Source organism: Triturus cristatus, chromosome 1_2 (genome assembly GCF_964204655.1).
Source record: "Triturus cristatus chromosome 1_2, aTriCri1.1, whole genome shotgun sequence".
Taxonomy (NCBI): Eukaryota; Metazoa; Chordata; class Amphibia; order Caudata; family Salamandridae; genus Triturus; species Triturus cristatus.
The window spans coordinates 76,621,626-76,649,156 of record NC_140580.1 but is presented as its reverse complement, the minus strand read 5'-3'; the positions used below and the strand labels follow the sequence as shown (position 1 = coordinate 76,649,156).

Here is a 27,531-nt window from a genome sequence, read left to right as displayed (position 1 = left end):
TGGGCTGAGCAGCAAGAAAGCTGCTCCTGGTGGGGCGCTCTACTTTACTCTGTACTGCAGACCTATTATTTTATCTGGTTCTGTACTCTATGCTTGATACTTACCTACAACTAAGAACTGTATCAATAAAGCATACATCTTTGTACTACACCTCGACTACATGGACTTATTTACACCTGGGATACTAGGACTAGACACGGAATCCCTGGTTACCATGAGAGTAGGACATCAGGGGAAGCAAAGAAGCAGAGATGCCACAGGCAGTCTGCCCATTTCTTCACGTCACTGGTTAGATTGCAGCCACACATCTCCTGTGATGCATCTTCACCCCTGCGATCCCGATACACTTTTGACATTGTGAGAGACACGGACGGTAAAGTCGTGTTGTTCACCATAAGGTAAAAGGCCGGTGTTCGCCATTCAGCATCAAACACTGGTCTTAAATATCACCATGGTCAGCTTTTCAGGAACAAGAAATGTCGTTTGTCCGATATAGGTAAATACTTTTCCCTTTGATACCTTTCGACGACCACCGGTGCACTTTGGACAGAAACTTTCTGTTTATATCACCCACCTCACCTTTCCGAGTTGCTAAACACTTCCACAGTTTAAGTTTGTTTCCCTGCAGACTTTCCATTCCCTTCCCCAGCAGTTTACACTGTTGTCTGCTGACCACAGCACTACACCACACCCTTTAGGCCTAATGGACGATTTTTCCTCGAGGTGTGTGCGTGTTTTTATATGCCGTTTTTCGAAGGTGAACAGAAAACAATGAAATGCTTTTTTTTTTTCTTTTCAGCCATGTCTTTGAATTCACACCCGCTGGCCTCCCCGGTCCTACTTAGTAGTACCATTCTCTCAATGTTTTATGGCGTTTAAGTGCTGCATGTACAGCCTAGAACCACGCCTTTAGTGCTTACAGGCTATATTTGTTGTTGTTGTTTATAAGTAGTTATTTTACGTTGTTTCTAAACAGAATGGATCTGCAAATGTTGTTTGACCATCAGAAAGCGATATATATGGAATAACTACTTTTGTAATAAACACAGTTGAATCATAATTTTCAGCTAGATTATTTGAGTGCACAATAAATTGAAGATATGTTTAGAATTGTTTAAAGAATTTGTGTGTTGTGCGGTCAGGGTATCAAATGTAGTGACACTTGTGCAGTATTTGGATTGTTAAACGAGGCAGGCATCCTCTTCACTGACCAGCACACGAATAAAAGATAATTGTGGCAACAAATACAGATTGTTGAATTAAATTGTTTTCAACTTATTTGGGGCCAAGGGTGTGCGCAATAGACTGCAGCTACCCAACTATAACACCCACACACAGTAGCACAAGTAATAATAAATGAAATGTAAGGAATGAAGTAAAGGGTGCAGCGCCAGAGGCTATTACTCGGTCCCCCTGTGGAGTTGTAAAGAGACCTCCATTCGGACATAAATGATGGAATGATAAAGAGAAAGTTTGCTGCTGAGTAGAAGTTTTAATTTTTTTTGTTTTACTCCACAGGGACCCCTAGTAACATCCTGTGGTACTACACCCTTTCTTTGAGACAGGGCACCATGTCATCAATGCCAGGAAAAGTAAATAAAAAGTAAATAAATATAACATAAAAGGCGAGCGGCCGCAATGTTCCAAGGTAAAAGCAACAATAGTGTGAAGGCGGCCGCCCTTTTTTTTTTTTTGCATTTATTTGCTTTATTAGCATTTACGGCATGCCACTCTATAGCTTCAGATTTTTAAAGCTTAAGCGCGGCGTTTCGCAATTGCTCTAAAAGTAAATAAGTTGAAAAAAGGCGTGCAACCGTCACATATTTTTCTATTTATTCACTTTTGTAGCAACCGCGTCATGCCGCGCTTTAGCTTCAGATGTTTACAACTAAAGCGCGGCGAGCCACAATTGCTAGTAAATAAATAAATAAATAGTTTTTTTTTTTAAAAAGCTCTACTTCAGTAAAGCAGACAAAAAAAAAAATTACGTACTCTGCAGCGTCACGGGTTGCAGGAGCAGGATAACATGTCGTGCCTCGTACAGCACCTACAAACCAGGGCGGGTTGCAAAAGCTGGACAGCATGTGGTGCCTGCTTCAGCAAGACATTGACTAAATAGTGCTCACTAACTGTTAATGAAACCTAGAGAGTAAGGACACATGTAAGATGGGATGTCTTCATGGAAGGTAAGAACAGAAAAGAGGGAAGTACTAAGGAGGGACTAATAATCCTGTTCTTGAATTAAAAGCCACCATTTACAAAAGGACAGTAAGAGGAGCCAATTGAAAAGATGGGCAGAAAATGAACGAAGCTTAAAGTCCATACCTGAACATAGCATGTCCGCCTAAGTGAGACCTAAAAAATGTCATATCTAGTGGTGAATTCCCCACTACCTGGTGCCTCTTTTTTTAATTTTTCCAGAAGCCTGAAGCGTTTTCACCACAGCCGTTTTCAAAACAAGCCTTGCTACATATTCTGCCAGCCTGGTTAGCTGGTGCAGAGCCTTATTTGGCATGGTTATGGCAAGTAAGCACAATGCACTACAAACACACGTTTTTGCCTGCATGCTGCTTAAAATGGGGAAGCTTTACAACAAGCAAAAAAATGAAAGGATGCTTTTACAGGTGCTCAGTGAATGAATGGTTGGTGGGGGAGGGCCTGATCCTCTTGAAGTAAAATACCATCTCCAGTATTTACTCCTCTATCAATTTCTCAAAACGAACTGCGATAAAAATAGGACATAGTAACATAAGGGAATTAAGCCTTGCTTCCTTTGACAGGCCTTCTTTTTATACCTCCTCTCTTGCTGGTCTTGACTAGCAGTGCTAGCTGACAGAGCTCCTCGCTCACTGTGAAACATGCAAGCTCTGCTGTGCCACACAGCCTTTCCTGTTCTTCCGGAAGCAACCAAGCTTTGCTCCTGGTGATTTCTATAGCGCTGAACTTGGCCCTTGGAAAGAGTAATAGTTAGATCTTTACACATGCAGGGAGCTAACTGCTCTAATGAACGATAAATGTTGGCTGGGCACGTTGCCTTTAGGAGCTAGAACAGATACAGATTAAAACCGAAGCATAAAGGTGGATATTTTAGGCTCTGGTCTACGCATAATGATTAGATTAGCACCAACTAGACCATATGATGTGCTACGATTTAAGTCCACATTTCTATTATTTCGAAGAAATAGTAAGAACTAGTTTTAACAATGCCTAACTTAATTATGCATAATTTATTGACCTCAATAGGAAAAAAGGCTAAGTGAATTCTGCTAACTTACATAGATAACCACTGGGGATGCCCTGGGTTACTCTGTCAGGCAGAGATTAGAGGAGACACATAACTCTATGCTCCTTCACCCAGCTGCACCTCCTCTTTCTTATACCTTGCTCCAAGCTTACATTAAAATAATGGAGCCAAACTTCTGAATACTACCTACTCACATCCAAGAATGATGTGCAGATTTTGGACGCATAATCTTTGATCATGCCAGCTGTGACTACAGAGTTTAGACAGAAATAATGTTCCCACCAAATACGTATCAGAAGGTTTCTAACAATTTGTGTCAACGAGAAACTAAGGCATTTATTACATTTCAAACAGCACTTGACTTCTAATTCAAGAAGGCCAACAGCGAGCTGACATAAGCTGCTGGCAGGTATGAGCAACACATTTATCCTTTTCCACATACTAAACATTAGCCTTACTGTTGGGGGTTATCTCAGACTTCATTTACGCTATCTAATGGAACATCTCATATAAAATGACGCTAAAAACGAACACATGAACATCAAAACCTCAATACAAACAAACAATTAATAGCGAAAAATGCGGAAATAAAGAGCACAGTGAGAAGGGATACATAGCGGCATGCTTCTGAAAGAAATGATTTGCAACCCACTCCTCTCTTCCCGAACTCACATCCTTTTCAGTTGGTGTCTAGAGACTGTGGAGCCAGAGATTTCAATCACTGAACCTGTTTGCAGTCTTTGATGAGGCGAATAAAATATTCATGCTAGGCTCCTGCAGTGCAATGCTGCCCTCATGTGGTGCTATTTACACAGCTCCTGCAATTCCAAACAGTCATTTATGCCACGTCATGTTCTCCTTAACTGTTGTCTGTCTAGTTTTAGGGCAGTGATTAACCAGCAGTTCTTCTGCATTAAAAAGTAGTAAAATGAGTGTCCCACTGAAAAGTAAAAATATATGGAAAGCTCAGACTTAAAAAAAAAAAAGAAAACTGAGGAAATCTGAATGCGGTACACCAAACAAACTGCTACCCATGATAAAAATAGCCTCTCACGAATGGTCTAGTAGGCTTCAATATTCACTGGAAAAACAGAGACCGTCCCGCTGAGAAACCCACAGTATTGAGGTCTGAGGAACGAGTGGGTATAAAAGGAATATAGACAGTTGCGGAAGCCTTTTGAACATATTATTGATTATCAGGATCAGTTTGCATAACTCAGTGCACTCCGCACTTTGAGATGGTAAATATTATATTTTTGCCAGGTTTTCAATAAACATTTGAGCACACTGGTAAAACAGCATAGTCTGTCTTAAGACACATCTGCTCAAAACCTTTGCAAGCTCTTCTGTCACTCCCAGTGATTAAGGATCAATTACTGCAGAACAGATTCCTAAATATGTAGGAAAAAACACCCGTCACCTGGGTCCAAACCGGGGAGTGAGTTTGAGAAGAACGAAAGTTACAGGATATGAAAGGATCACACTATCCCAGAATGCAGTGAATATTATCAGATCCCTCCAAAGTCCTTTTGCAACTAAAATAATACAAGCAATGGGGCAGGATGTGACACAACTGTTGCATTGAGGCAGTGGGAGGAAGAATGCAATATTTAAATGTAAGCAGCTAGGGACCTGAAGCTAAACACAGGCAAACAGTAACAAAACAGGAAACCAAGAAAAGAATAGCCCCCCCCAAATAACAGATAAAGAACCATAGCGGAATGAGACAGTAATAAATCCCTGCTCTGTGGGAGGAAAAGAAGAGAGAAAGGAGGGCCAAAGAGGCAAGACTGATCACTAGCAAGTAAGCATTTTTGAAGGACACTGACATAGACAATTGAAAAGCAATGGCAAAAAAGGGGATGGACTTGATGCACACAGACTGATTACAGCAGGTCTTGAAGACAGCTGCCCTGTCTAGCTTGACCTAAAAAAAAGGCACAGTAGCTCGGAATGTGTAGGAATATGCAGAAAAATTCGAACTTTTATATAATTGCCTACGGAGTGCAAAAAATAAACATGTCGCCATAAATCAACTGGCCTTTTCCCTAACCTGCTGGCTCTGGCCGCAGGCATTGTGACATAAGAACTCAACTGTAATAAGTTATTGCAGTTGTGTTCATTTGTCTTTTCTTTATAATTGGCAACTAGGTGTGTCACAAGGCGCCAATTATAAAGAAATTTGAGGTGGGTTTTATGCAGGGATTGCAGGATCCTGTGCATTATATATATCTTTATTTCTATGTAGATCTATAGCAATAAAAAAGCCTAGTAAGGACACACTTTGCATACTGGTTGCACCAAATGGATAAGAATTATCCACATTTTGGATAAAGAGATCTTCAGCTAAAACAATAAGGAGAAGGGGTCCATTACTCAGTGGCTGTCCTCATTCATTCTCCCCACCAGCAAGCACCTTAGTAAAGATCCCCTCTTCATCCAAGAGCACATCTCTCTAGTAAGTCACCTTCTGCTGGAGCTGCACTATGCCTATCTTCTCTTAAGTTCTAGAAGCCCAAAGCGATCCCTTCACCAAAGAATGCACATCCTGCCCCAATTCCATGCCACCATCACCAGTTTCATTTGCACTGTTTATTTTTCCCTCCTCCAGTACATTCAGCTCCAGGGCCACCTACCCTCTGCTGGTTCTGCACCATGCTCATCAGCTGCTGAGCGCCAGAAGACAGCTGTGAGCCCTCCACCAATGATCGCACACATTCTAGATCGATATCCGGTGTAGGAAAGCTCTGGAGACGCCTGGGGCGTGCTGCTGTCACGCCAACGGAAATCCCCTTGATGAGCACCTGCAACCGTCCCCCAAGCGAGAGGAGCTGTGGGAGGAATACAGGATTAATCAGTAGTTCCAATTTGTTTCACTTGTGACAGTCAATGTTGGGTCATTAAAGGAAGATTGGAAATGTATTGAAGACAATTTTAATAGAGGTGATAGTAGAGTACAGTAACAAAATAACAAGTGCTTATAGAGGACAGCATGCCGTGTTTAAAGAGCTACAGGTCTTTTAAGATACAGTTGAAACACATGGACAGAGCTCTGAGTGGTGCTCCGAGTGGTGCCCTGACTTGGAATAAGAGGGATTGCTCCAGAAAGATAATAACTGGCTGTATTTGAGGAGCTGGGTGAAAACCCCGGAATCGGAGGGATTGCAGCAGGGTAGGGTTGAGTTGTATTTGAAGAGGAGAGCATGGATTCTGAAGCGGAGGATCAAGCAATGCTGCAGGTCAGGTTTGGAATTTAATAACTGTGTACAGTCTGTCAAGCCCTCTTGGGGTACTTAAACAAGACCCTGGGAATCAGACTCTAGCTCTCGCTGTAGGCAGCAACATATGCTGCATCGGACATTTCCTTCATACATGATGATGAAGTATGCGGATTGAAGGATATATGAATGAAATGGAGCGGGAAGATTGGAATGCACAGATGAATATGTGGGTAGAATAAATTATTCCCTTATGTGCTCGCCAGGCGGAAGGGTTAGTGGATAGACAGTGAATGATGGATCTAGGCAACACGAGGTCTTATTAGAAACATGTATCTTGACTAAAAAGGTTCAATGGCAGAAACTACCTCACAGCAATTGGTTGGGAAGGGTCACAAAAAGAGGTAGGAAACACTGGCGAACATTTATTTTGAACTTTCTAGAACGCAGGCATCTTTGTCGATGAAAGAAGCACTTTACATTGTTGGAGGTAGAGCATACAGAGAGTTGGTTAAGGAAACATTGGTGTGGTTCAATATATAATAACAATGAGTATGCAGAAATATACACATAGAACATTATTGCATACAATAACAAAGATGATGTAGGTACAAATGAGGTATCTACAAATACATATATTGAGCATCAATAAGTAAACAATGGGGTGGATATAATCGTGGTGGCATGAAATGGTGAAAAGTGTAATGATGCAACCAAAAGGGTCGGTGTTATTTGACTAGCTCCTTTGAACACTGACAGCAAACACAGAATCCTGATCCTGCAAGGATGAGATCATATTGCAATAATGTTCCCCTTACTGCTGAGTGCAATACCAAGTAAAAACTAAAAAGGACTATTAGTGAGGTTTTATTATTGAATATTGAACTTCTGATAGAGACTTCTAACTACAGTTTCCTCACCTTTTAAATACTTCCTACATGTTAGACTAGATTGGGAAACTTTCAACAGCAGCCTTGTGTGCCAAAAGGTGGCACCGCGAGGCTCTACTCCGACGCCATTCCACTCTGGAAATGACATGCAGAGCCTATATGGGTGCCACTCCAGCGCGCTCCCGTCAGTTCCTTTCTTTCCTTGCCACCAGATGCAGATCCGGAGTTACCTCTCATCTACAATTTACCTCCAAATATTTTCTATCTGCAAGGAATCAGTCACCCCCCAAAATGGAATGCTGTAAGCCCTTTAAGGACTGTTGCAAACAAACGTCTGTGACAGATCCTCATTAGGTTTGCCTGTGGTTAGGCCTGGACTCTAAGGTTTGCAGGGACTGCGGTGTTGACGAACCTGAAGGCCATTCCAGCTCGCGAGGTGTAACTCTGTTTTCAAGCACCAGAAGACTGCAGTGAAACCGGGCCAAGTCAAAGGCTCGGTCCTGGCCCCGCTCCAGAAGTCACAAGAGTCCATCCGGATGTTGATCGGTGTTGCGCTCCAAGTCATCAGGTAAGTCGAAGACAAGACATAAAAAAAAAAAATCCAATCAGGACTCGGTACCTTCCTGCCATAAACATACTCCTGAAAAGGCGAGATGGTGTCACCATACATCTCGATCTCTCTCCCGAAGTCGGACGACATCCGAGCCCATCCTGCAACTTGTCCCTGCACAACCTGGGTTTCCAGGGCAGTCTGCAACACCGAGGCAGATGGTAGAGCTCAGCAAGACCATGCTCCAACTCTATGGATCTTAAGTAGACTCCTTCTGCCGCACCTACAGGCCCCAAGGAGCAGAGAGGAGGGTTCGCCCTCGGCGCCAGTTGGGCCCTGTGGATGCACCCCATCTGCTGCACAGACTGTCTTTAGCGGCACGCTTCACTATAATTCCTGGAGCATCGACACCCATCCCGACTCCATTGATGACAGAGGACATGGTGCCTTCAATGAGGCACATCTTGATACTCTCTTCGAGGCTTGGGCCAAACCTTGCTCTGGTCATCTAGTCAATTGCCAAATTGGGATACGCCACTGCACTGCCTAGGGTGCCCCTGCATTTCTATCTCAGCATCTCTCCTCCGAAAGGTTTTTCATCTCTAACGTCTGTAGAATCCAGTATTATGGGAGTCATTGAAGGTTGAATTTATGGCCTGCGTATGCCACTGCTGCTTGTACATAGCATTTTTTGTGTGGGGGATGGAGGGGTTGGCGTAATGTCGTTAATTCAACGTTTCAGTAAAAAGAAGTATTTTGGGGAGAAACGGACGAAAGGTGTTATCAACACATTGCAGCTTGAATCAGGATTAAATGCAGCTCATGGTTAACGGATCTGTTGTTCTGTGTAGTTTTCTAGTAGAACAAGATAAACACATTTTGTCATTTTAATATAGGCTACACAAAACTGCTTTAGAGAAAGTACTATTTCCAGCTATTGTTATCACTAACGTTTCAAGACGCAGTGCTGCAAGACAACCAGAAGATGCCATGGAGAGAATTAGTTATGAAGAGGAAATACATTCTCAAATGGTGCTTGGGGGATGTTTCTGTGCAGTCTGGAGTTCAAGGAGGACAAACAGCCCACCTCTTGCTTCCCAGGATTTCCCTCAGATATGCATGAAACAGGGCCTTTCTAGGTCATGCTCCTGATGCCTTTCTGCTCCAGACCCCGGGTCCCTGGGCCAGGAAGATAGGTGCCTTCTACACATCTTGACTCTGGGACTGTTATGTTTCACTCCTTTCTCCCCTGGTTCACGCAGCCCCTGAGTGTATAGAGAACAGGAGTTTCTGACTGTTCCTATTTGGCAGAGGAAATCATGGTCCCTATTAATTCTGCTGCTGTTAGGCCCTTTTGGGGACTTTTGCTCTCCACCCCCACTAAAAACCCTCCTCTGCCATATACTAATGGTCTCAAGGTTGAACGGCAAAACTTCCAAAGGACATGGTCTACCTGTACTGGAGGGTACGTCCATCAAGTAAACGTAGATGCTCTCTAGTTTCTGGTTTTACACTCACCATTGGAGTATTTTCTGTTCCCGGTATGATGTTCACGAACGTTTGCCTCTTACCTTGCTTGGTGGTTTTATTTCGCCAGTCCCAAGGTTTAGGTCTAGGGTCCCCTCTTGGGAACTGTGTTAATTTAATGTCCTTTCAGGTGGGCCCCTTTTTGCCTTCATGTTTAGTAAACTTTAAAGTGGTTACAGCATTGTTCCTGTACTTCTCCACCTTTGTTCAATGAACTGTGAGCTCAGTCGATTCTTTCATGTTAAGAATCCTTACTGGAGGCTTCTCCCGTAGCGGTGGCACTTTATTCCTTGCTTTCATTCTGTTCTAATGTCCTCTTGGATGTTAAAATGCTCCAAGATCTGGTCCTTTCTCCTAGGAATCTCCCTCCAGTCATTGGATTCCCTTTGTTCCTTGTAAGGATGTATTTAAATTGTATGTCTCATTTCAGAACCTCCCTCTTTGTGACCTTTGGAGCTGTGTGTAGGAGTCAGAAGCCACCCAATTTTATTTTAAGCACATAGCTTCTATTGGTAATTTCCAAGCTGTATTTTTCTGTTAGGTTTCTCTGCTTTCTTTGATTTAGTATATGTACACTAAGGGCTAGATGCCTTCTGGGCTGAGAGTAAAGGGATTTCAATGGTCGATGTTGATCTTCTTGCTCCCAGGACCTCACCGGACACATTTATTAGGCAGCATCAGCTTGATGCAAATCCCCAGAGACCGTCTTTGGAAAAACCTTGTTGCATGCAGCTGATGAACGATGGCTCCGTTTGTCTCACTTATGTGCCTTCAGTGAAATCCACATGGGTGTGTGTGTATGACTCTAGCTACTCTTTAGTCTTTGTAATTAAAGGACATACTGCTCGAGAGTTCCTCATGATTAATGATTGAGATTAAAATTGGGAAAACAGTGAAAAGGCCTTTATTGCTGGTAATCTTCATTACACTGTGACATGCTCTTCCTTTTTCAAGTTCTACTCCCTGCCTCTCGCCCACAGACTAGAGGTCAACATAGATTTGCCCCAGCTCATGTTCATGGAGTTCACAGAATTTGGTCTGGGTGCCCATGTGATCCACTCTCACAAAAGAATGTTGTTTTGGTGTTAAACATGAGGCGGAGAAAGCAAAGAGCACAGTCAAATGATGATGGAAAGTAGACACTTTTATGTTTGTACACAATGCTGAACTGGGCTCCTCTAAATTTGATGAACAGGGTACTGCATTCGGCATGCTTGCACACCATTTCCTTAGTTATACTGTTCACAAGTGAACAGTGAGCAATAATCACAAAACCTACATCCCACTCAGAGAACTCTTCCACCCATTTACTTTTTTGTTCATGCAGGAAGATTTTAGAAATGGAAAGAATAGACTTAAAAATTAATCCGAAAATGAGGGGCCTGGATTATGGTTATTATGTCGTTTTGGGCATAAAGAGAAGAGTAGGTAGAGAAGATCAATGTAGAAAAATGCTGCAGCAAAACATTTTCCTTCTCCTACTGGAAGCCTTCCAGATACCCCCAATGGTTTTGCTGAAAGGGAATTTGATTCTTGAACTAGAAAGAAAGATTCATTTATTCATTCACTTGAACAAAACAGTGCCGCAGGAAACCTACTTATGTTGAAAGAATTGCGTTGGAGATCTTGAAGAAATGGCTGCCAGGGAAACCAAACTTAAGGCACAGTGGTGTCTAGAATCGGTCTTCTGTCGAACAAATAAAATGCTTTGGTTCTACTAAGCTAGTTACTGCCTCAGAGGAGTGCTTGCATTCCAGCCCAGAATGGCAGTGGGTGCAGCATGCAGCATGTAACACTTAATGTGCATTTGCAGAGCTATGCAAATTAGACACACACTAGCATAACAGGATGGGCACGTTTCACATGAGGTACATGTAGATAAAGTATTGAAACGGTCTTGCTTCAGCAGCTTAGAAATGAGGTGGACTAGTATAGGTGTATGTAGCACCCAGTAATGAAACAGCTGGAGTGCTCTGGGTGAGGAATGCAATGCACATCAGCGGTCTGCCCTCTTAAGACTCTTGAAGCTCTTGTCTAGTATTGGCATGAAGGTGCCTAAACCTATTTTCTAGCGCTCAGGAGATAGAACATGGATATTTCACCTTGACTTTACAGACTGGCTCCGAAGATTCCAACTTTAAGGAAGTCTTATATAACGTCACCACCTCATCTGAGCTGCAAAACAAAGAACAAATGATTAGAGCATCACAAAAGAAGTTGCAAAATGAGCAAACATGCAAAATAAAATAAGAAAACAATAAAAGCTTCGAAGTTAAAAATGAATAAAAAATAGCCGTGAATAAAGAAATAATGGGAAAGATAACACTTTTAGGTTCGAAGTTGAAAAATAATTTTACAATCCTCACATGTAAAAATAGTATATTAATTATCCAATGTGAAAAAGAAAAAACAATGAAAAAAGTAGATTCACTGCATTCAAGTACACCTACAGCTTTCCGAAAATGACGTGTTGAGTAACAGAAGAGCAGAAAACTCTAGTAGGTATCTTCAATCAATCATTGGCATTTATAAAGCGCGCTACTCACCCGTAAGGGTCTCAAGGCGCTGGGGGGGGGAGGGGGTTATTGCTCGTACAGCCAGGTCTTGAGCTGCCTTCTGAAGGAGAGGTGGTCCTGTGTTAAGCGGAGATGGCTGGGGAGAGAGTTCCAGGTCTTCGCTGCGAGGTAGGAAAAAGATTTGCCTCCGGCGGTGGCTTTGCGGATGCAGGGGACGGCTGCCAGGGCTTGTCCGGTCGATCGCAGGGTGCGGGTGGGTATGTAGAAGGAGACGCGGTGGTTGATGAGTTTGGGTCCTTGGTTGTGAAGGGCTTTGTGTGCGTGGGTGAGGAGTCTGAAAGTGATCCTCTTGCTGACTGGGAGCCAGTGAAGCTTTTTCAGGTGTCCGGAGATGTGGTGGTGGCTCGGGACGTCCAGGATGAGGCGTGCGGCGGCGTTCTGGATTCGTTGGAGTTTCTTCTGTAGTTTGATCGTGGTGCCGGCGTAGAGGGTGTTGCCGTAGTCCAGGCGGCTGGTGACGAGGGCGTGGGTGACGGTCTTCCTTGTGTCGGTGGGGATCCAGTGGAAGATCTTGCGGAGCATGCGAAGGGTGTTGAAGCATGCCGATGTGACTGCGTTGACTTGTTTGGTCATGGAGAGGGAGAAGTCCAGACGAAGCCCAGGTTGCGGGCGTGGTCGGTGGGTTGGGGAGTGCTGCCTAGGGCGGGGGGCCACCAGGAGTCGTCCCATGCAGTGGGAGTAGGGCCTGGTATGAGGACTTCCATCTTGTCGGTGTCGAGTTTAAGCCGGCTGTCCGTCATCCAGTCCGCTCCTTCCTTCATTCCTTCGTGTAGTCTGGTTCTAGCAGAGGAAGGGTCGTTGGTGAGGGAGAGGAGGAGTTGAGTGTCGTCTGCGTAGGAGATGAGGTTGAGTCCGTGTTTGCGTGCGATGTTTGCCAGGGGCGTCATGTAGATGTTGAAGAGGGTAGGGCTGAGGGAGAATCCTTGTGGGACGCCGCAGAGGACCTTGGTCGCTGTTGATCTGAAGGGGGGGGGGGGGGGGGGGAGGCGGACTCTCTGAGTTCTTCCGGCGAGGAACGAGATGATCCAGTCCAAGGCCTTGCCTCGGATGCCGGCGTTGTTGAGGCGCTGTATCAGGGTGCGGTGGCATACCGTGTCGAAGGCTGCGGAGAGATCAAGGAGTAGGAGGGCCACGGTCTCTCCCTTGTCGGTCAGGGATCTGATGTCGTCCGTGGCTGCGATGAGGGCAGTCTCGGTGCTGTGGTTGGCCCTGAAACCGAACTGCGAGGGGTCGAGTGATTTGTTGGTTTCGAGGAAGGTAGTCAGTTGAGGGTTGACGGTTTTCGGTCTTCGGTCACAAATAAAGAGAACTCTCATGCAAGCTCAAGCTGTGATCCAGGAATCAATGGAACAATACAAGGGAGCTTCTGCTCATCAATGGACATCTGGTATCAACATTATCTGCTACCAAGCTTCAAACCTTCAGGGGGGACCAGCCTGGTTGTGTCAGCTGCAGGGATATGGTAATTGTATTTATATAGAGCTTACTACCCCTGACGAGGCACCAAAGTGCTTTCTCGGCGAGTAGCACGCTACTCTGGAACCCATAAAGGAATAGTGTTGAATTAGTATATTGAAATATGAATGTAATTTGAGTGGTGGATATGTTAGTCAGTTATTTGGATTGAGAAGGGTAGGGGAGGGATGGAAGAGGGAAAAAGGTTTGCATTTCTATAGCGCTTGTTACTCCTGATCGGGCGTTGAAGCGCTTTCTGGGCGAGTACCACGCTACTCCAGAACCCATAAAGGATTAGTGTTGAAAATTAGTATAGAGAAATATTGAATTTGAGAAGTGGACATGTTAGTCTGTTACTTTGATTGAAAAGGATAGTGGAGGGATAGAAGGGTGAAGGATTTAGACTTTTGTTTTTCTTGTTTTGGAGGTCACAGCAGAAGGAGGAGGCTTGGGATGAGTAAAAAGGGATGTGGAGGGAAAGAGTCAGAGCAAAGAGTTTAGAAAGGCTTGTTTTGGGGGAATCAGTATAGTAAAAGAGGTGTCAGATGATGCAAGGAGAGGTAGAGTAGAAGAGAGTCTAGAAAGGGTTATTCTGAGGGTTCATAGTAGTGGTATGTGGTTTGGAATAACAGAGAGTGGATGTAGAGGATATATTGATAGAGGTATAGGGTTAGAAATAGGTAATGTATTGGAAAGAGTAGTAGAAAGAAGTTTGAGCTGAGTCAGAAAGTTAGGGTAGAAGATCTATTGAGAGAGGTATATAGGGTGAGAAATAGGGTAGTGTATTGAATATGCTTTTTTGGAAGAAAAGTAAGAAATATATATGGATCCAAGTACATGGAAGGTATATATATGCATAAAGGAAATAAGTACATGTAGATTAAAGATGCATAAGAAACTCTAGTTTTCAAGTGTTGTACTTAAAAATGTCTTTTATTTATTTTGTAACATGATTATTCTACATGTTTATACAAAGCAATACACAAAGAAAGGTACATATCTATAGTACAAATAAATGTTTATATACAGAGGGATATGCTGTACATTTCGGTTTGTGTATGGTGCTTATGTGAGGAAGAGCCCATTCTTGAATAGTTTTCTGAAGAGAAGGTGGTTGTCCGTGGATCTTATGTTGGGGGTAAAGAGTTCCATAGTTTGGCTGCTTGAACAGAAAAGGATGTGCCACCCATGGTGTTTTTCTTGTATCTTTGGATTTTGAGGCGAGGTACCACTCTAGAGCAGAGGTTCCTTTGTTGAATGTGTTTGGTGATTTTATTCCTGACGAAGAGTGGTTCCATTTCATGCATCACTTTGTGGGTGATACAAAGTAGCTTGAACGTGGAACTTCTGGCAACCAGTAACCATTGCAGGACTTTCAAGGCAGGTGAGATGTGGTCTCGCGGTTTGATAGGCAAGAGTAGTCTGGCAGCAGAGTTCTGAATCCGTTGTAGTCTTTTCGTGGTTGTTAAAGGTAATCCGTGGTAGAGGCTATTGGAGTAATCTAGTTTGGACAGAACAAGGGAGATGGTAGCTTGGACCTTGTGTGAAAATCCCAAATGGGGGAAGATTTGTCGCAGAGTTTTTATAGTGACATAGCTTGATCTTGCTAGTTTGTCCACTTGGGCATTCATCGATAGCTTGGAGTCCATTGTCATTCCGAGGTTTCTTACTTCCTTTGAAACTTTAGGTGGTGATCCCAGTTCATTAGGCCAGGTGGCAAGTGGGTCACTATGTTTCCAATAATTACACATGAGTAATCACCCAGACTCCTTCCCCCTCGAATCCGCTTCGCCTCAAGTGCGTACTACTAAATTGCAGATCAGCCAGTAAATACGACTGATATCTTTGACCTCATCCAACACAACGATTTACATATCATCCTCACCGAAACTTGGCTAAACCACGCTTCTACTCCTATTTTAGACCTTCTATTACCTCCCACTCATGATATAATCAGGCTTGACAGAAATCTGAAATTGGGTGGTGGTCTAGCCTGCATTTATAGGAACACTCTCTCGGTCTCTCAGGTGGAGTCCTCTCCCCCCTTCTCATGCAAATATCTTTGTCTCTGCATCTCAAATAAGAACCTACCAATCTGTAAACTTCACACTTTTTATCACCCACCGGGAGAGAATCTCCCTTTCATTGAGCACTAAATTGATATCATCTCTAGCAATGTCGACTCTGCAGTATCACAAATCTTCCTAGGGGACTTCAACCTGCATTGGTCCAAACACAATGACCCAGCGGTATCCTGCCTCAAATCATTTCTAAATGATCATTATTTGTCACAGCACTGTGATCAACCTACCCACATGAAAGGGGAAATCCTTGACCTCATCATCTCCAAGGAACAGACCATCTCCCTAGAATCCATAACTCTTCAGCATCCTTTTCTACATTAACAGGGAGGTGATATTGAGGAAGGCTCAACCGCTTAAATCCTAGATTCTGAAACGAGATCTCAGATCAATAAACCATGACAAACTAGCTGCTCACTGTAAATCCATTCTCTCCTCCCAAGCCGACTTGGTTGAGGTGCAATCTCTCACGGACCACTACAATTAGAGCATCGCCAAAATCATGGACAACATTGCTCTACTCAAGCTTAAAAATACCTCATCAAAAATATCCAAACCGTGGTACAACGAAAACTTAAATTCCGAACGTCGCACTCTTAGAGCAGCTGAAAGATCCTGGCGTTCCAATCCTTCCTCGGAACAACTAAAACTTCTGAGAGTTGTCAGAGGCCTCTACAACAAACCGATCAAGAAAGCTACGGTTGACTACTTCAGATTACAACTAGATCAAGCTGCAAATCGCCCCAAGAAACTCTTCGAACTGGTCAAACAGCAATCTGTTACTGCTCCAAGCCTCTCTGATTTGAATGGCAACCCACCCACTTGCGTGGAATTTGACACTTTCTTCACGGAGAAATCCCGACTCATCTCCATGGACCTCGCCTCTAAGAAGGCCCTATTGCCCCCTTCTTTAGCTGCCTTGCCCTCTAACTTCCCTGAAAAGCGTATCCCGACCATCGTTGACGATAAGAACAATGCTTCATGAGGTTCCTTCTCCTCTTTTACTGAAAAATACATTGAAAAAATTCTCCAGACTATCAACCCGTCTAACCACTTCAGGGACCCGCTGCCTCCGGCCATCTTCAAAGAGATCAAGAGCGCTCTCATCCCCACCTGGACCAGGATTGTAAACGCCTCCTTATCTCAAGGCTTGATCCCTGACTGCCTAAAAGCAGCCCAGGTCTCACCTATTCTAAAAAAAAAACTAAACGCTGACAAATTGGATCTCAATAACTTCTGTCCTATCTCCGACATCTCCACCCTAGCGAAACTTCTCGAAAAATGTGTCCAATCCCAGCTCTGTGCTCACATTGAGACCTACTAACTCTTAGACCATCATCAATCTGGTTTCCGGAGGGGTCACAGCACTGAATCAGCCCTTATACACATTTTTGATGACATCCTGAAAATGCTTGACAAAAACGAATCCTGCCTATTGATCCTCCTTGACCTCTCCTCTGCATTCGATACGGTCATTCATGACATTCTCCCATCCATCCTTCAGAAAAGAATGGGTTTCTCGGATCGTGTGCTCCACTGGTTCTCATCCTTCCTTCTCCACAGATTTCAAAGATTCAAGACAAACCACTCTCTCTCTCAGCCCTCCCCAGTACTTATGGGGGTCCCCCAAGGATACGCCCTTTCTCCTATCCTCTTCAACCTTTTCCTGGAACCTCTTACTAACTTACTTAACTCTATGAATATTCTCTTCCACATGTATGCGGACGACACACAACTCTATTTAAAAATTTCATCCCCAGACAACATCATCTCAATAAATTTTATCCTCACCTCGACCCAAAATTGGTTAACCGAGAACCTTCTCCTGCTCAACACTTCCAAAACGGAATTCTTGCTCATCTTCCCGCCGACCCACACCCCCAAGAGCGATCTCTGGTTGCCTCACCTCACGGCTCTCAACTGCACTCCGATCATCATAGACTCAGCCAAATCGCTCGGAGTCACAGTGGACAAGCAGTATGAAGACTCATATCAGCAATGTCTGTAAGGGAGCGAACCACCTAATGAGGACACTTCGAATGATCAAACCCTTCCTGCCACAAAAGGATTTCAAGCAGGTGGTACAAGCTCTTGTCTAATCAAGGTTAGACTATAGCAGTGCAACTCTGTGGCCTTCCTAAATACGCCTTGCCTCCACTTAGGGCCTCGCTGAACTCTGCAGCAAGACTGATCACAGGCTCCAAACGAAATAAGCACATATCCCCTGTCCTTAAATCTCTCAACTGGTTACCCTTTGAAGCACGAATCCAGCTAAAGATTGCAATCCTGACGCACAAAGCCCTTCACTACAATACTCCCACGTATCTAGCGCAAAAACTTGAATTATCCGTTGGGGTAAGGGCATCTAGAAGCGCCTCTACTCTCCTCCTGAAACCTATCATTCTTAGCAAAAAAAGAACTTGTCACCGAGCCTTCTCTGGCGCTGCCCCTAAAATATGAAACTCTCTTCCTCCGGATGTACGCAGACTTGCCTCGATGACGGCTTTCAAACTGGAAGCCAAAAGATTCTTAATGAGCAATTTCCTACCATAACGGGTTGTGGCACTCATAAGGCGGCTGTCTCTGTGTTCCTAGCTCCATGGCACAACTAACAGTCACGGATCGTTTCGTCTGCATAATATTATACCTTTTATGTGTGCCATTGCTTACTGTTCATCATTGTTTCTTACTTTATTTTACTTATTTTTTTTTTTCTTTCAACAATTGCTGTGTATATTTCACTTTGTCCTCTCTACCAACTTATTGTAAATCTCTCTGATATCCTGCGGGATCCTGTTCGCGCCATATGAAACTTTATAAATAAAAGAAAGTAACAGAATATCCAAGGCAACAATTAAACAACAGTCGAACTGCTGCACTGATCCTATTAGCTACCAATGCAGCGTTTAACACGGTGAACCATAACATTCTACTCCAAGGTTTGGAGGCCGTAGGGGTGCAGGACACGACTTTGTCCTAGCCGAGTTGTATTACAATCAAGGATATAGTCTTGTAGGTTACAAAAAAAGTAGATTAGGTTTAGATCAGGCTACAGGTAAATCACGAAAAGCCCCACCAGGAGCAGCATCCTGCTGCTCAGCCACTCTTAATCAAACTGTCCATTCATCCAAGCACAAACACTTAACATTCCAACCATCCAATGACCTCACTCACTGCTGAGCAGCAGGGAACATCAAGACTGTGGGGAGAATGCATAAGATAGCAAGAGGCCACAACATGTTCCTTACTTCAAGACTGTCTCTTCCAAGTCCACATCCATCAGCATCGCTCAAAACTACACTATCTACTGTCTGGGGTTCCTTAGGGCTCCACTCTTAGCCCAACCCTTTTTAATTTATACCCAAGACCACTTGCGGATGTTGTAGAAAAGTGTGGTCTCACCCTACTTTCTTATGTGGATGATAGTCAGATCATGGTCTCCTTGTCGTCATAGGAGAACCAAAGAGCAGAAGCACTGAATAGTTGCCTCATACAAGTCTGCTCCTGGATGAACACTAACTCTTTGAAGTTAAATGAAGAAAAGACTGAGGTCTTACTATTGGGCAAATTCACCCCACCCACTTGTGGGACACACACATCTGTGGCCTGACGTAATGGACACCATACCCACACCTGCTTCAGTAGTCAAGAATCTAGCAGTCTGGTTGGATGAGAATTTATCCATAAGTCATTAAATCACCAAAGTGGCTGCTACCTGTTTTGTCATCTTGAAATGGCTAAAAAGAAATCTAGGAGGTCTCCCTGTAGGAAGCTAGCTCTGTATAAACTAGACTTAAGTAAGGTATAGTGTGCACAGAGTCCAGTGGATCCCAGAGGCAAAATTAGAAAATCACTAACAGCTCTCTTTGAGGTGGTGTGGTCTAGCAGTTAGGCTTATCAGAGGGTGTGTTCAGCGGTTTTATTTGTATTCACTCGATAAAGACTGAAGGCACACACTCGGAGACAGAATCCAGATCAATTAGGTAAGTATACATTCTAGAAACAAAGAGGACTTGGCACAGGTAAGTAGGATATGTTTTCAAATGCAAACCTTTCAAGGAAATGCAATAGTGGTTGAGATGGAATTCATTACAGATTTGTATTTGCTTTTAAAACCGTTTAAAATACATGGATATTACTTTTGATTACTTTGTGATTACTTTTACAACTGGGGTGATATGCCTAGATATCACACCATGGGTCTTACAAAATACAGATAAGTACCACAGTTTTTCGGTCAAAGAAAGCTACTTTGGTTTCTCATACAAAAAGTCATACACTTAAAACATTTTTGGACAAAATATCATAACATTGGTTCCTATGGGGAAGAATGTTAACGGTTTACAAGTAAGTAAACAACCTGCAAGTATGGCATTTGGGGTTTAGGACCAAGGTTCCCCAAGATCCAGTTAAGCACTCAAATCGCACCACCAGTGGCACTAGGGCGACCAGGGGGCAGAGTGCAGAGGCCCAATGGTAACCAATGTGGCTAGAGGCCGTCAGTTGGAGGCTGCTTACAAGCAGGCCACTCGGCTCTGGGAGCCAAGTCCCTGGGGTTAGGATCAGCACTGCAGGGGCCAACCATCAGCACAGGAGCTGCACCACCTGCGGCACGGAGGTGGACGGATGCAGAGTGCCAAGAAGACGTCGGAAGCCCTGTGATTTGCAATAGAGCGCTCTGGTTTGAAGAAAATGCTAGGGGCTCTAGCACTGAGGCTTCCTGAAGGCAAAACCGGCAGGAGTAAGTTGGGTTTTTTGGGGAATGCATGTACACCATCGGTTGGCCCATCCAAGGTGCAGGGGTGTCTTGGGGCAACGGGTGCAGGGGTATCTTGAGGCGCAGGGGTGTCTTGGGGCAACGGGTGCAGGGGTGTCTTGAGGCGCCAGATCTTCTTACCAGCTCTGGCTGCCGTGGGGTGACCCTTCAGGTTGAGGCTGCAGGCGTCTGCTTGAAGCTCGAGGTAGTTCGGGTGTCACCAGATCCCAGGTCAGGATTGCTTGGGAGACCTCCTTGTGGTGCTGGGCTGTAGGAGTCGGGTGCAGAACCGCAGACACGCCTGGATCCAGGTTCTGTGTTGGGAGTCTTTGGTTGAGCAAATCAGGTGCTCATGGGAGACAGAGTTTGGGAGATGAGTACAGGGCAGGTCCTCCGGGTTCTGGGGGGCTGCTGCCTACGCCGGGGTTTCCACTATAGGCAGGTCATGGGCAGGACAGGCCAATAGGGCTGGTGCCAAAGCAGTTGGTGTACTGTTCTTCCTGGGTCAGCACAGCTCTTCAGTCCTTTCTTTCTTGAATCTGATGAGGCAAGGTTCAGGGTCACCCCTAAATACTACATTTGGGGTGTTTACAGGGGTGTGCAGGTCTGGACCAAAAGGTCCCTTCTTTGGGGTGAGTACACCCCCTATTATGCCACCTCCACTGGGAGGGGGCTTGAGCCTCTCTCTAATTGGCTGGGTCGGCCTCATCTTCAAGATGGAGGAGACTGAGATGTGTGCTTCACCTCGCCTTCCCTCCTGAGGGATGGGGTTGGCAAAGGAGGGCACACCTCTTCTCCTAACTTGGGTTTCCCACTGATTCAACTATCCAAAGTGTGTGTGGGGGGGAAGGGAGGGGGGGGGGTCAGAACTGTGGTAAGCCAGTTGCTGGGAGCAGCAAAAGGCAGGGACAGCTTACAAAGACAGCAGGCCTTTGAAGCTTCCCCTTCATGGACCCAGCCCATCCTGATGGAGGAGGCATGCCACCTCTGTCCAGGATGGGTTTTGTTTCTGGACCCAGAGAGGGGAGGCCCCATACTCAGGGGTCCAGAAATCTGTCTGGTGGTGGTAAATGGCATGCAGCCATTTAGGAACCACACCAGGGCTGGTATTTTTTCAGAGGGTATCTCCAAGATGCCCTCAGAGTGCATTTGACATTAAATGCCACACTGCCATGAGTGTGGGTTTAATGTGCTGAGAGGTTTGCTGCCAAACTTCCCAAATTTCAGTAAAGCCATTATGGAGCTGTGGAGTTCGTAATGACCAACTCCCAGACCATATACTTTTTGTGGCTTTAGGGCACTTACAATGTCCAAGAATGGACTTAAGGCACTGTAGGGGTACAGTGCTCATGCAACTGTACCCTCACCTGTGGTCTAGTGCACCTTGCTAGATTGGTGACTTACCTAGCCCTTTGGCAGTGAGTTGTAGGCAAGGCACACAGGGATGTTTGTCATGTCGACTCTTCATTTTTCTCTGCACCAAAACACACACAGCCTGCAATGGCAGTGTGTGGGTGTCAAGGTGCAGGGTCTCTAAGGGTGGCACAGTGGGTGCTGCAGCCCTAGGAGGCCTTACCTGGTCACAGTACCCTTGATACCTTTTACAAGGGGCTTACCTGTGGCCAGAGAGGTGTCAATTGTGGGTACAAAGGTACAGTTTTGGGAAAGAACAGAGGCCCTGGGAATCGGATTGGCCGGGACCAGATCAAATCGAGTTGCATCAAGTGTCAGGCAAAAAGTGGGGGGTAACCATGCAAAAAAGTGGGCACTTTCTTAAACTCCCACCTTCGGCCCAGCGAACAGCCACCCAAGGCCTCAGTTATTTCGAGACTCTACTATGGAAATATTCTTTACCTATGGATCACCAAGTATCTTCTCAGATGGCTCCAGATAATGCAGAACGCCGTGGCAAGACTCCTACTTCACCCTACCTCCCCTCCCCCAGTTCCATCCCTCCGCCAGCCTGCTCCGTGAACTACACTGGCTCCCAGTTGAGCTGCGCATCCAACTCAAGGCACTGTGTTATGCTCACAAATGTCTTTTGAACTCTGGCCCCTCCTACCTAGGATCTCTGTCTAAGTAACCTGGATCTCGCTGTAGTTCCTAGAGTTGGGAGATCCAGGCAAAGAGGCCGAGTCTTTCTTTTTAGGTCCAAAGTTGTCAAACTCTCTTCCCCCCTGACCTGAGAGCCTGCCGCTCGCTTCCAGGCTTCCGCAAGAAGCTTAAAAATATGGCTGTTTAAGTTTTACACCAGGTGCAGCCCTGGCATTGTTTCTGGGTACCTATACTGTAATGTAGCATTGGAAAACCCTTGATTGGGTAGCCATGAGCTTTACAAAGCTCAATAATAATAATTAAGGATACTTTTAGACTTCTTTTAGCACTGGATGTTCAAACATTAGATTTGAAAATTCTCTGAACTGAAAAAGGTCTGAAAAAGTAAATGCTTTTTTTTTTCTCTAAAGCCAATCATCCTCCTGAATATTACTAATTCCTAGAAATCTGCAGACTTTCTATGCTCACTCACAATATATTTTATTTTAAAATGACAGTAAATCATCTTAACTGAACAAATAAACAGACATTCCTTCTTTAAAGGAATCACCCAGAAGGGAGACAGGGGAGCCCAGGTACTTTAACATTTCACCCAATATAAATGCAGGCACCAATTATGAACATCATTTTAGGTTACATTGGCATATGGATGTCTGAAATGAAATACCGTCTTACCGCTTAGGCAAATCAAATCAGGTAAGTCTGCAAACAGTACCTAAGACCCAGAGGAGTACATAATATTGCGATAACATTATGTTATAATTATGAATTGTTATAGACTTATGGATGCAGTAGAAATTTACTTTTTATACTGAAAAGCTCTGCAGTATAGAAAACAAAGACACACCTACTGCTTGGCACAGTGCAAACCACGTCACCACGGCTGGTCCCCAAGTACTCTTCCCCTGCATACACTTCAATGGTTCTTGCCTGGCTTTCCAGCAGCAGAGAGATGATTTCTTCACCAGACTGAGGGTCACACTCTATGAAGAGGCAACAGGAATTCTCATCTTCTTCATCTGCAGACCTCGCCAACAGAACCAAGTCATCACTTCAAAAAACAGATAAAGAGCAAGTAGGCATTTATCCACAATGCATAAGAGAGATAGGGGAATCACCCCCTCTTACCAGGTGAGGGGGAGGGTGGAAGCGTACAACCACTCCGTGAAACATTTACACGGCTGATACATATCAACACATAGCATACATCATAGCAGACCGTGGCAGCTCTCTAACAAAGGAAGCCAAACTCATCACCGGTGTCTCTCTCCAGTAGCGCTGCCTCCAGAAAGGCCCTATACCACTGTGATAGAAGATGTCGTTTAATGTTTGGTTTATTTTCATCATTTTAGCAGTTACATACACATCAATTTTTAATCACAATGTTTTTTTTCATTTAACCAGTTTATACATTTCACTGAAATAGAATCCTAAGATCAGAAGGTGTTGCTTTCACTAAAGCTCTTCAGAGAGGCTGAACCTTGCTAGACAGCGCCGATGTGGAACACTGCGGATTACTTTAAAGGATAAAATACCTTAGTACTGTTTTGCAAGGGAGAGACACCGGACCACTGGCTCCAGAATCCACAGTTCTAAAGACTGTCTTAGTTAACCCATCATCCTGAACAATGATCCCTCTTAATAAAACAGCATTATGCTTTTAAAAAAGAAATTTGGACACACAACTACGGATTATCTCAGAGTTTAATAGGTGATGCTATCCTTAACCTACTAGGAACCTGGACAGAAATACACTGTCAATTGCTGTCAAATAGTTACAACTGGCCATAAACAAAGGAGAAAGGCACCTCGGGGCACAGCAGTCTTGGTAAGTAACATAATTAATTATACCAATAAAGAAAGGTTCTATACCTCTGGATCAATTCAATTAAACATGAAATGAAAATTCAATCAGATCTGTTCCTCTGTGTAATCCGTGTGCTCTTTCTGATCTAATGCTACTTCTACGCAAGCCTTGTAATAGGGACCTGCTCAAAAAGTATCATGTTTTTACACAGAAAAATCACCTAGTTATGAGATCTGAATGAATTAAAAGGAGGAATCCACAGATGTACCTGTAAACCAGGAGCACAAATAGATATTCCGTCTTCATTTCCACAGAGGAATATATACAACATTACCAATTCAAATGACAAAAAGCTAATTATTATATTGTAGCATTTATACAGCGTTTACTACTCTTATATGGGGTGCTGAAGAGCTTGGTTAGACGAGTAGCATGCTCCACCATATACCATGCGTGGCTGGAAGGAAGTCGTTGCTTTGATCCTATGTGGGAAGTTTTTCCACATTGTACGTGAGGACCACAGAGTGTTGCAGTTATTTTATGGGACATAGCACGCTGCAGTGTGTTTGCTGTATGGAATCCACACAAATGTTTAAGTCTCTATGCTTTATCAGGAGGATGAAAGATTATTCCTTAAGAAAATTTGCATTCAGCTCATGACAGCAGCATCCTGGACTATGCCATCACCGATGTAGCAATCTCCGTCATTAACATTATAATTCTTAAACAGTACTCACCACCCTCACACCAAAGTGGACTGCTTTTTTAATTAAAATAGCTCAAGAACAGTCAAACTAAACAACTATTCATAAAACTATTACAATCATCCTTGTACATCTGTCTAGACATGGGAGGGAGAAGAACAAATGAGGGCATATTCTCCATACCCATGAGCATGGCTTTCTAATAAGACTAATAATGATCCCCCTGGCGCACACAAACAAAGCTGTCAGAGAAAAAAATTAAACCATTAACAGAGCCACAATAAATCACTAGAGATACCACATGGGGGGAGAGGGTGATAAAAAAAAGTCAATAACCAATTGGATGCAGTGTTTGAAGAGGATTTCACAGACCGAAAGCAAAAACTTAGGAACCTGTTCAACAAGTATTTGCAATGCAATAGGTCTCGCATTTACGCGAGTTTGAGCTATTGGCATTGTAAATGACAATGCCTTTTATTTATGTTTTGGTTTTTAAAACATAAATAAAAGGCATTGTCATTTACGATGCCAATAGCTTGAATGCGCGTAAATGCGAGCCCTATTATATTGCAAATGTTTTTTTTTTCTTTCCTCAGTGTGGAAGTGGAAATAACAATGCTGCGTGTTTGGCATGCCCCAGAGTGCTGCGTGTTGTGTCCCCCCTCCCCCATTGCTCAGGCCTAGCGAAAGCGGCCTGCACTATTAATAAAATAAATAAGCGGACGTGCTATAATTTAAATAAATAAACTATGAAAGCGGCGAGATATTAAGTAAATAAATAAGTGTGTCAGCTATAGTTAAAGTGAACACGCTATAATTTAAATATATACACATTAATAAAACCAGAGGGCCTAATGAGATGTCGTGGGTGGAATAGGGAAGATCATTAAAGAAAAAAGTGCTAGTCGACTTATGAAGGAGACCATGTAACACCACAAGTAAAAGATCCAGTCCTCAGGGGCGGTAACAAACAGCATCAAGGAGGTAACAAGGACTAACAAGCCTCATAATTAATCGGAAGCCAGCATTTACCAAGGACAATGACACCAGCCAATGAAAAATATGGGAGGAAAGTGGGCGAGGCTTCCACAGCATAGTCTATTACAGCATGCCTCACAGAGCGAGCAGCGCATGCGTGCTGTTACGAGGCTCCAACTAATTTGAAAAAAAAACAAAGAACTCACATTCTGCGTTAAAACTAAGGATTTTCAGTTTGGCGCATGCAGGACACATGCAAAAAATTGGCAGACGGCCGTCTGCCTTATTTAGAGTGTTTATATTCTAAAAAGGGCAGTTTGGCAGATGTGGGACATTGCCCAAAAACTGTGGATGTCCCGTCTGCCCTATTTAGAGCACATGCACTCTAAAAAGGGCAGGCAGGACATCTGCCGGTTTCTGGTAAAGTCCCACATTCACCACACTCTAAATAACCTCAAGCTACATAAAAAAAGCCCAAGTACATTCAGGATATAAAAGACCTATAAGAAAGAAAAAAACAGGATCTGTGACTGTAGGAAGGTGGAATCTGACTACATGGTTGCCCCCACTTTTTTTCTGGTGTTTTGATGGTTTTTTGACTAGTCTGGCTGGGATCCTGCTATTCAGGACCCCAGCCTATCTGCTTACTCCCTTAAAATGACATGGTGTGCACATTAGGTGCACTAGTGATTGGATACTGTGGTGCCTTAGGAGTCCCTAGTATATGGTACCAAGGGCATAGGTACTTCACAGGCCTACCAGGGCCTGAAGCATATATTATGCCACCCCTGGGAAGCAGACTAAAACGGACACCACAGGCCTCCTACTGCAGCCTGGGTGAGGTTGTGCTAGCATTCACTGAGATATAGGTTCACTATATCTCTGCCTGCACACACATTTAAACCTATCAGTCACCCCTAAGGCAGGCCCTATCAATCCTGAGGGCAGGGTGCTTGGTTTCCATGTGAGGGGGTTCCTCTGCCTGAGCAGGGCCCCTCTGCAGCTCTCAGTCTATTCTCTGGGGCGGTTTGTGAATGCAGTCAAACCATATACTCTTAAGTGCATTATAACCTCGCGGTTAATGCTAACTTTGGAATGGCTGCATCAAAACATGTCGTGTTTGGTGTCACACGCTTTGGAATCATGCCCCCACACCAGTAACTGGTGTGGGAGTATGAACCCACCCTTCTAGAGGGATAGACATGTACCCACTGTGGAAACACGGTAGAATCCTTAAGAGCCCTGGCATCACAAAATGGATGCCACCAGTCACAGACACTTGCTGCCCTCCTGCTGATGACCGAAACTCGCAGTGGAGGAGGCCCAACAATAGGTATCCTGTCACAGGGAGGTGTGACCACCGGGTTTAGTGTATTGGGGCTGGGTGGGTGCACTCCTAGAGTGCTTTGAAGTCCTGCACTGGGGGAGCAGTAGGCTCCTCTGTGCATATGCCAGCTCAAACCGGTTCAGGGGCTACCTGCCCCTGCTCTGGCGTGAAACTGGACAAAGGGAAGTGGGTGTAGCCACCCACTCCCCTGACCCTCCCATAGGAGGGGTCCTAGAGCTAGTCCCTCCCTTCCTTCTAGTATAAGTTAGGGAACCCTTGCCATTGCAAACCAGATATCCCTGGACGACGCTCTGAAGAACAATCCTGGACCTTCGACGTTCCATTACCTCTGGAAAACGGAAG

At 44.3% G+C, this 27,531-nt stretch overlaps 1 protein-coding gene across 1 annotated transcript in view; it reads right to left on the bottom strand.

Moving 5' to 3' along the window:
* The window catches only part of C1_2H10orf88 (chromosome 1_2 C10orf88 homolog), a 167,633-nt gene that overhangs the window by 99,123 nt on the left and 40,979 nt on the right, over nucleotides 1-27,531 (bottom strand). Inside the window, exons 2-4 of the mRNA XM_085601854.1 lie at nucleotides 23,200-23,403; nucleotides 11,532-11,604; nucleotides 5,881-6,075 (exon numbers count right to left, since the gene is read on the bottom strand). Coding sequence (XP_085457980.1) covers nucleotides 5,881-6,075; nucleotides 11,532-11,604; nucleotides 23,200-23,403 — 472 coding nt within the window. The remainder of the gene's footprint in view (nucleotides 1-5,880; nucleotides 6,076-11,531; nucleotides 11,605-23,199; nucleotides 23,404-27,531) is intronic.